Below are 10,102 nucleotides of genomic sequence, written 5' to 3'. Positions count from 1 at the left end.
GAAGAGAGTAGGGCTGCATGGATTAGGAAAAGGGTAGGGGCAGATGTAGGCATCCACTTGGGCAGGAGATTACTGAAAACCAGAGTAAATCCTGTAACAAGGCAAGAAATCCCTGAGTTCCACCTGCAAATACTTGGGAATGGGCTTGTTCTTTCAACATTCCCAGCTATGCTGTCCCTGATAATCCAAGTCCTTGGTAGGCTGATCCAGAGAGCTGACAGACTTCAGTGAGTCACTTCTCCACGTGTTTGGTGAAGTACACTGAGCCCCTGAGGAGTCAGAAAAGCCACCACAAGAGAAACAGTAGGAGCACATGGCCAGATCCAGGAGGAAGAAAAAAACAGGACATGCAGATTGATAAACCATCAACTGTAATGCCATGCCACATACTTGGCCACCTTTTGATGATGGCTAAACCCAATCTTAATGCTTCTGGAATTGGAACTACTTAAACAATGCGAAGCACTATCTGCTACAACAACCCCCAGCAAACTGAAATGTGTTTTAAGCATTTTTTAAACAGTAGTGGCAGACTTTATGCCAGGTTAGGCATTGTCTATCTGTGCTACTTTTGCTTTACCATAGATCACAGATCATCCTCTTGACTGGGTCTACCAAAAAATACATATCATGGGCTTTAGCTAAAGTAGTACCTGGCATGGATCAGATCTGTCCTTCTGGGTATGCTGAGATCTGGTTAAGGCTGGCATAGCCAATTTCTACCAGTGTACGTGCCTGTGGTATAACCTAGGGCATCATGGAATACATAATCTTGTTCTAAGCTGGGATAACACACCTTTGTGACCTACCTCTGCTCTCCATGCATCAAGCTGAGGAAATGACAGTGGAGAAGGCAAAGAGGGTTTGGGGTGAGGGAACAGAAAATTAGCTCAGGAGAGAGGTCAGAAAGCTGGACAGAGGCAGATGAAGGAGAGATGAGATAGGCAGACAGAAGAGTCAGACAAAGCTGAAAGGGATGGGAAGGAGTGTGGGGAGTAACAAAGAGCCTTCAGGAGAGGAGGAGAGAGGAATACATCATCCCATGACCATGTTTACTGATGTGCCTGCTCTTGCCAGCTTTCAATCAGTTGGCAAACCTACCCACTACATCCTTCCTCCAGTCTCACATCTTCCAGACATGCACCCCGCAGCACTCTGCACCTTTGCAAACACCACATGCACAAATCCAGGTCTGACACTGCCAGGAATTGATGTGCAGCCATGCTGCTCATCCCCAAAGGCTCCCACACTCCCCAGCTCACCTGGCCCAGGGCACCATCTTCCTTGCCAGCTTGTGGCTGATGCAGAACCCAGCCCCTCCCGTGGCAAACCAGAAGCGCACGGATTTCTGGAGAGAAACACCAGAGAAAAGCAATGGCAGAGGCTCAGACAATACCATACCCCCAGAGGTGGGAATGCTGAATTCCAACTTTGTCATCAGGACAAACACAGCCCTATTGTCACCCCAGCCCCATGACTGCTGCCCAGAAGGATTTGCTAGCAGTACAGCATGGATTTTCACTTCCTCATTACTGGAACAGCCAGTTACTCCTGGGTGCCTACGGCAGGCTTATGTCCTGTCAGACATGTACCCAAAGGCAGAGCAGCAATGGAGACTCTGCCCCTGGGATGATCAAATTTAGTCAGCAACCTACAGCCATGTTCAGACAAGATGGCAAGTTTTCAGCTGTTGACATTGCTCTTGGGACCTGTCTCTCCTTGCAATACTGTGCTGGTTTTGGCTCAGGTAGAGTTAAATTTTCCACAGTGGCTGGTGTGGGGCTGTGGTTTGGATTTGTACTGAATACAGCATTGATGATATAGAGATGCTTTTGTTATTGCTAGGCAGGGTTTACACACAGCCAAGGCCTTTTTTGCTTTTTTACTGACCCACTGGTGAGGAAACCAGGGGTGCAAGGGAGGTTGTGAGGAGACACCGCCAGGACTGGTGACCCCAACTGACCAAAGGGATATTCCAGACCATATGATATTGTGCTCAGCATATGAAGTATGGGGAGAAGGAGGAAGGGGAGGACATTTGGAGTGATGGTGTTTGTCTTCCCAAGTCACCATTACATGTGATGGGGCCCTGCTCTCCTGGAGGTGGCTGAACACCTGCCTGCCCATGGGAAGCCGTGATTCAATTCCTTGTTTTACCTCACTTGTGTGCATGGCTTTTACTTTCCCTGTCTTTGTCTCAACCCACAAATTTTCTACCTTTTGCCCTTTCGATTCTCTCCCCACTCCCTCTGGTGGGGAGAGTGAGTGAGCGGCTGCGTGGGGCTTGGCTGCTGGCTGGAGTTAAACCACAATAAATGTGAACCAGACACCAAAACAACCCAGTGCCCCCACAGCACCACCACAGGCTGTACCGTCTGGTTGTTTGGCAGAGTTTCAGAGGCCCTGATGGGTCGGTTCAGGCTGGGTTTGCCCAGGTAAACATCCCACGTCTCCGCGTAGGAGGACAAGAGCTTCAGGAGCGCCCGAGGGTTCAGGTAGTTGTCATCATCCAAGTGGCAAAACCAGCTGGGGCAGATGGGAAGACACAAGAAGTTTGCAGTAAGGAGGGTGCCTCTTGCTCTCAGGGGTGCCCCCATGGCAGCCCTGCCTCACCTCAGGCCGCTGGCCAGGAAGGCGTCAAACTCTGCAGCCATTTTGCAGGACAGGGCCAGGTGGCTGTGCTCGGCAGAGCAGTTGGTGAAGATCACACGGCCACCTGCCAGAGGAGGGAAAGCTCAGAGCCAGCCCACTTTGCATGGTCACAGGGAGGACATCTGGGCAGGAGGGAAGGGGTTTGTTCTCAGACAGTCTCCTCATGGCTCCCCAAAAGGTATCCACGCCCATGGTGACATGGGTTCCACTCCTCCTACCAAGAGATGAAACCTGGACAAAGCCAAGAAACTTGGCCAAGACTAGAACGCCTGCACACCACATGTCCACCCTGCCCACTGCCAACCACGATGCAGAGGTTGAGGGGCTCTGTCATGTGCTGCTTCTACCCATGGATGCTTTAAGCAGACAGCACCCTGCCTCCAGTGGGCTGCATGCCCTGGGGTAAGCCAACTACACCAAATCATCACCACCACAGGACACGGCGAGAGGCGTGTTTGAATGGGCAGTGCAGGACAGCCAGCCCTCACACCAGAGCCCCTCTCAAGGCCAGGGCAGTTCAGGGGCTGAAGGTGGAGTAGAAAGGTATGATAGGACAGTTAATTACCCATTCTACTTTTCAAGGCATCATCTTCTTCATCAGTGAAGATGTAGGTCTGGGGAAACAAGGAAAAGAGATTAACTCTCAGGGATGGAGCTGGTGCTGTACCTGGCTGCCCACTTCTTCCTCCCACAGCTGGACACACTTGGAGTGACATGGTTACCCCACTCCATCCCCTGCTGCTGTACCCACTCCAAGGCAGCAGATGAAGAACAGAAGGATGGCTGTGCTTCCCCTTCCTGCAGGGCACAACCACCAGCACTTGTGTGGCTTCATTCTCACTGCCAGCCCACTGCCTTGGGAACAGGGGACCCATGGCACTGAGGGGGCGAGGCAGCCCTGGATTAGGCATCAGTGGTAGAAAAATTAAAGCATTGTGGTTAAATGATGCTTGGGTTAAAAGAACATCTGCTTTGTGTGTGAAGTGTGCACAGCCCCCTGCCACTTTCTGCCCCCTCCTCCTTCTCTTCCCCCACTCCCAGGTTTCTCTAATCCCCCATGCTGCCATTATGTGCCACATCTCCCCCTCTTCAGAGCCAGGCAAGGATCAGGGCTGGTGGAGAAAAGCTTTCCTCAGGCAGAAAATGAGCTTTCACAAAATGAAAAAAGAGTCGCGAGCCGTAAACAGTCTCCCCACCAGCTGCCCACAGGCTGGTTAAACACAGCACCTGGCAGGCACAAAGGGAACAAGGCAGGCAGACAGCAGCTCCCAAAGGCTCTGGCAGGGTGACACGAGTCTCTACATCTCCCCACACCCACCCAGCATTTTGGAGATATATCCCTATTCAGAGGACACAGCAGGAGAAATGTTGTGTAGCTGTCATAAGGCAATAAGGACCCTCAGAGATCACCTGGCTCAAGCAGAGACAGCAGGATGGTTTCATGATCTCAGATGGATGAGCTACAGTGCTTGGTGAATTACCCTCCAAGAGCTGAGCTGCAGCAATGGAACATGCACACATTCCTACCCCACCCACCAGTAAAATCTCTTAGTTAAAACCACTTTCAAGGATCATGTGACAAGAAGCAATTAGCCAAGTCTCAGGTAAAGGAACTGCTCTGGGTCAGGGGACCATATCACAACCTTCAGGCAAAGCAGGAATTGTCAGCAGCATGGGATTTCCCTTGCCAGCATGTCAGAGTTAAAAATTTCCACTATGGCAAATATTTTCATTTTAAGAAAAACAAAATCTGAAACTGTTGAAACTTTCTGACATTAAAAAATAAAAAACCACAACAAAAAAACCCCCAAAAATACTGTTGCTGGAAATTACTTGCTTACAGATATAAAACCAACTAGATATCACGTGTCTAACAAACATCACATCTGATTAACTTAAAATAGCAATCTGTCTCTTTTCCAAATTTTCTACTTGTAAAAATATTCTGAAGTTCCCAGTTTTCTCTCAATGCAAGATGGGAAATGTGTTTTTTTGCACACATCCAACACGTTTCTGTGGAACCCAAGGATGAAAGTATACAGTCACCATAGGCAACATAACACTGTCCAAAATAACTTCAAAAATGGAAATATGAGTATGGGGACTAGGCCAGTCTGCTTTTTCAGGAAGTTTCAAACTCTGATCTCCATGACACACCTGGCTGAGCTCAAGAAATGCAAAAGAAGATCACAATAGCACATGCAGCTGCCTCCATCCTCATCTCTCCATCCCTCATACCCCTGAGGGTGGGGAAACCTGGAACAGCAGTTGCTGCCAGAGATGAAGCACAGAAAGTATCCCTCCATTCTGGAGTGGAGAAGATGTCTGTGTAGGAAAGGATGTCTGCTGGACAGCAGTGCAAGCAGTGATGTGGAGCCACTGAGTCAAACAGCTTTTTCTGGCAGCTCTTCATGAACATAGGAGTCCTGGAAATGGATAAACACTAGACTTTGAGACCCCCTCACCCCGAATTGGAGAAATAGACCAGCAACAAAAAACTAGGACAAGGGAATAAAGATGTGGAACCTGACAATCCAGGGCCATGTTCATTGCCTAGATTCCCAGGGTATCCTTTCTCTATGAAGAAACCCTCTCCAAAATGCAAACACATCAGCAGGATTACTGTTGTATCCTGCACAGAGAACAGATTCAAAATCTGTGGTCCATTCACATCACTGAAAATCTGAAAGACAGTTCAGGATGGGCCCATCTCACTTTCCAATCTCTCACCAACTGCATGTTTTCAAATTAAACAGAGCAGTTTCAGAGACAATCTCTCACTCTCACTCTTATTTTCTACCTCAACAGAGTCCAATACAGAGGATTTTTAATTTGGCTCCTATACAGTCTGTCCTCTCCATCAAAAGCACAGCTGTTCCTGCCTCCTGTTGCAGTCACCTAAGCCTGACCTGGGAGGTCTGGGTTGCTTCCCCCAGGAGGAAACCATGCAGGCACCCAGCTCTGAAGCCAGGCTTGGCATCAGCAGCACAGCCAGCTGCTAAAATTTCCCTACTGGCCACTGGTGGAGAAAGACTCACTGAATTGGTCTCCAGCCATAATTAAGGGCAAGTGACACAAGAAGATGCTGGATCAGCCCTAGGAGAAGGCAGCCTCTGCATATCAGAGACCTGAATTTCTCCAGGACTGGCTCCTAAAGCCTATGTCTCTCCATAAGGACTCAATAATAGGAGGTCTGGTGCACTAGTCCTGTCCCCACAACAATTCTACTCCTTCCTTCCTATTTTCCTGCTCAGTCTGTGTAGCTTTCCAGAGGCTGACAGCAGCATGGAAAATTCAACACCTCTTCCAAGGTTTGGACATCACTTGCAAGCCAGAGGGGATCAGATGAATTCAGATAGTGTGCATCTAATTCCTGTCATCAGCAGAATGGCCAAATGATTTGCCAAAGAAAGGAGGGCCAGGTAAATTGCTCCTTAAAAACCCACTGTGAAGGCCCTACAAACAATATCCTAATGCCAGTGCAGCCATGTGGTTGGGTTTGGTTTCTCCAAGAAGCTGCTGGGCTGGAGCTGGCCAGAGAGAAGAAGTGCATCTGGAAGAGGAAGCAGGGCATCTCAGATGCTGAGGGGGACACACAGCCAGGAGAGGAAGTGTGCTCAAAATAGGACATGGCTTCCTGTGACGACCGCAGCAGACCAGACAGTTGCAGCACCATCAAGTGGAAAACCACCCTTACCCAGAAAACCCTGCATTGCTTCAGGCACTCTCCTACCCAGTACCTCCGCCCCCGTCCCCCTTCCTCGCTGGGGCATGGATTTGCCTTATAGGCACCCATCACACACAGGCAGAGGCAAAAAAAAACCACCCTTCAGGGCAGCCACAGGATTTCTTCTTTCTTGAGGAGCAGCTCTGCGAGGGAGGGAGAAAAGCACCGGAGCTCTGGGGAGTACTCCTGCCTACCAGTAAGCCAGTCTGCACAGCACCACTAATGTGGTGCCCCACATCAGTTTCTCTGGCAGGAAGGAAACTCTCCAAACTGTTTCAGCAAAGGATGGAAACATTGGGGCCCCAGTTAAAGAGAAAAAAAAATCAAAAATACACCCACATAATTTCAAGATCATGCACACGAAAGCATGTGTATAAGAAAGGAAAGTATGGCTGATGCTGACATGCTGTGGGGTGAACAGGGCTAACTACAGGAGGTCCTCTAGGAGCCTGCCTGCCTTGTTCTCTTGCCCACTGCACTGCATCTTTCCAGAGCAATGGGTGTCCAGGAACAGTGTAGGCATCCTGACAAAGGGCCAGGGGAACCTATCAGCTCCAAACCCAGAAACTCATGGCACTAGGAGGTAGAAAGCCACCATTTCATACAGACTCAGGATGGTCTGTGCATTCAGTCTGGTATGGCATCTTCACCAGCCTTTCCTATGAAGCAGCTACTGGTGAAATATTTTGCTGGTTAGCATCTCCCTTTGAATGTGGAGTGAGAAATAGCGAAAAGTACTGAGGGGCACTACAGCGTCCAGCTTCCTGAAATCCCATCCCTGCCCCATTACTAACACCTTCTGTCTAGTCAGAATCCACACACTCACCTGTTCGCTGGCCTGGGATATCCACGTGTCCAGGAGCAGCTCCATGCGGCTCTGGTGAAACCTCTTGGTCGTCTTCACAGCTATGAAAATGTCCCCAAGCGTCAGGCTCCCCTCGGTCCTGTGTACCTCCGGAGGATGGAGCTTGGGTTCCTCCTGCCCCTTGCCACCAGCTCCCGCTGGGCTCCCTTCGCTCTGCTGCTCTGTCTTCTCCAACACCCCCTCCCCGATCCCCGGGTACTGGGCTGCTTCCCGAGCCCCACGGTGCCGCATGGAGAGGAGAGCCACACTGGCGAGGAAGAGTGCGGCTCCGGAGACACCATGGAGGAGCCGACGGCCCATGGCTCCCACAGCGATCCCGCAGCCGGTATCCCACGGAGCGAGGACAACTCTGCCCGTGCCTCCGTGTGACGCTGCCTGCTCTTCTCGAAGCCTCCGAGGGGGCAGGATTAGTCAAGAGCAAGGTCTTGAACAGGATGTGGTCAAGGAACAGGGTGGGCAAAGACCAGGAAGCCAAAGAGTCAGCAGACCTGAAGGATCCCGGTGAAGCAGGGGGGATTTTCAGTACGGAGGGCTCAGTGACCCAGAGAAGTAGGGACAGACTGGAAAACACTCCGAGGAGACCGCACAGCCTGCCAGGAGGAAAGCGAGGATCCCTGCTCCCCACGGAGGGGCTGAGTGTCCCAGCCCGGGCGCTGAGGGGGCGGCGAAGATCAGAGCCATGAGCGGGCAGCCTGCGCCGACGGCATCGCCTCCCCAGAGCACAGCAGCCCACAGAGCCCAGCCAGGGCTCCGGCAGCAGGGAAAGGGACAGTGCCTCTGCACCTGCTCCTGCCCAGAGCACAGCAGCCCACAGAGCCCAGCCAGCGGCTCCGGCAGCAGGGAAAGGGGCAGTGCCTCTGCACCTGCTCCTGCCCAGAGCACAGCAGCCCACAGAGCCCAGCCAGCGGCTCCCGCTCTGCCAGCCCCCGTCCCGCCTCCGGGCCCGGGGCGGGGCAGGCCCGGGGGAGGAAGCATGGGGAAGGGGCAGGCCTCAGTCTGGCCCTGGGTTCCCCTCAGCCGGGCGTCCCCGCTCTGGCTCGCCGCCGAGGTGACAAAAGGCAGATCTGGGAGGACAGACCTGTTGCTTGACTGATTTCGCCGCTTTTCCGTGACAGCTCAGCCCGATCTCTGCAGCCCTGCTCACCCCCGTGCTCTTGAGAGAGGAGGGGACGGTGACACTGATGTGGGCTCTGGTATAGTTAAAGTCCTCTGTTGTTCTTGCAAAGAATGATTTTTCCCCAGGAATTCCCTCAGCCCCACTCTTCCTCTGGACACAGGTCTGAACTGCTGCCCCTCCCTGCCCCTTAGTCCCAGTTTGCCTCCCAAAGCAGGATCGTGTGTTCCCTGCTGTCCCTCCCACCACCACACCTGAGTCTCAAGCTGGGGTGTGACCCCACTTCTGACACCCATCTCCCTAAACCATGACTCTGCTCCGGAAGGTCCCTTTTCCTCTGCCTCCAGCCCTGTAATCCCTCCAGCCCTCTGCCCCATCTCACATCCCCACCACGATGTTCAGGGACATTCTGCCTAGGTGGCTGCAGAACCAGTGACACTCACAGGAAGAGATACGCCAGCATCCAAAAGCAGGAGGAATGGCCTACTGCTTCTCTTTCAGTTGTAAAATCACAATCATTGGGGAGGAACTTTAAAGATCATCCAGTTCCAAGCCCACTGCCAGGGGCAGGGACACCTTCCACTAGACCAGGGTGCTCAGAGCCCCATCAAACCTGGCCTCGAACATTTCTGGGGAAGCACAGGGGGTGTGTGCAGTGTCACTGCTGAGTTTATATCCCACCCAGGTCCTTGTTCCCTGAACCAGGGCTGAGCTCAGCAATTTGTCCCTCGTGGCTTTCGTGCTGTCCAAGATGTAGCTTCCCCTTTTCCCTGGGCAACGAAAGGGGATGTTCTCTCTTTTTGGAAAACCCCAGAGACCTGCAGGCACAGCAGCAAAGTGGCACCTCCAGCTCCTTCCTCACTCCCTGCCTTCACCCCTGGTCTCCCCTGAGCCATGTTCATTTCCAGCCCTCTGGCTGCCAGCAAGGGATAGGGATGTCAGAGACCCTCAAAAGGTGTGAGAGCCCCTCCCAAGGACAAAGACAACCATGGAAGGGAAATTTTGGGGTCAACACCACAGATTGCTGCATACTTTTGCTGGTTCAGTTAGATGTGGGGCAGATGACCATGCAGTCCCCCTCACACTCCCTGTAAGCCACTTTACAGAGTGGATACAGAGACAACCAGCCCAGGAGGGGGGATGATATCCACATCCCCATCTCAGCTTCCCTGTGCAGCAAGCGTGGGGACAGCAGGATGGTAGTGCTCTACATAAGCTGCCGAAATCAGAGCGCCTCCTCAGGGAGCTGCAAGCTGTGGGCATCCAATCTCAGCATACAAAAAAAAAAAAAAATAAAAAATAGTAAGTTGGGGCCCAGGAGAATTGGTGGGGGTGTGGAATGGCTCTATGTGGAAAAGGACACCTCGCCCCATGCACATGTCAGATCATGGGGCCTTAGAAAAGAGGGGCAGGGCAGCCTGCCAGGGTCCCTCTGTTGCACACTCCCACCGTGTGTCCAGCCACAGACACTTCCCCTGCACACAGGAAATACCTCCCTGCAAGGCTGAACCCCTGTGCTCAGTTTCTCCACATCTCAGACACACTTTCACTCTGTCCCTGTTCCTGGCTACAACTTTTTACTTTTGTAAGGAAAAAGCCACTGAATCCACTTCTCTTCCCTCCTCCCCTGGAGATCTGGATTTATCCAAATCTCAAAGACTCCTGCCTTCCCCTGAAGTAAGAACATCTCCAGAGCATCTCCCATATCCCTTTGGAGAGTCCCTGCAGGTTTTATTTTTAGATC

General features: G+C 51.9%; 1 protein-coding gene across 1 annotated transcript; it reads right to left on the bottom strand.

Annotated features, from left to right (window-relative positions):
- Positions 1-2,476: 2,476 nt before the first annotated feature.
- MFNG (MFNG O-fucosylpeptide 3-beta-N-acetylglucosaminyltransferase) lies at positions 2,477-7,561 on the bottom strand. The gene is made up of 3 exons (XM_079303555.1): positions 7,206-7,561; positions 3,218-3,266; positions 2,477-2,716 (listed from the first exon to the last, which is right to left on the bottom strand). The coding sequence occupies exons 1-3, from the start codon at positions 7,542-7,544 to the stop codon at positions 2,610-2,612; spliced, it is 495 nt and encodes a 164-aa protein (XP_079159681.1). The 5' UTR covers positions 7,545-7,561; the 3' UTR covers positions 2,477-2,609.
- Positions 7,562-10,102: the final 2,541 nt, after the last annotated feature.

This window comes from Erithacus rubecula, assembly GCF_903797595.1.
Source record: "Erithacus rubecula genome assembly, chromosome: 4".
NCBI classification, from domain to species: Eukaryota; Metazoa; Chordata; class Aves; order Passeriformes; family Muscicapidae; genus Erithacus; species Erithacus rubecula.
This window is presented reverse-complemented; position numbering and strand designations above follow the sequence as displayed.

Bases quoted from the DNA above. Each gene is read 5' to 3' on its own strand.
- MFNG (XM_079303555.1), bottom strand. From the start codon at position 7,544: ATGGGCCGTCGGCTCCTCCATGGTGTCTCCGGAGCCGCACTCTTCCTC. The intron at 3,267-7,205 runs GTGAGTGTGTGG...TTGTTTCCCCAG, and splicing joins TATCCCAGGCCAGCGAACAG to ACCTACATCTTCACTGATGA. The intron at 2,717-3,217 runs GTAATTAACTGT...CTCCTCTGGCAG, and splicing joins TGCCTTGAAAAGTAGAATGG to GTGGCCGTGTGATCTTCACC.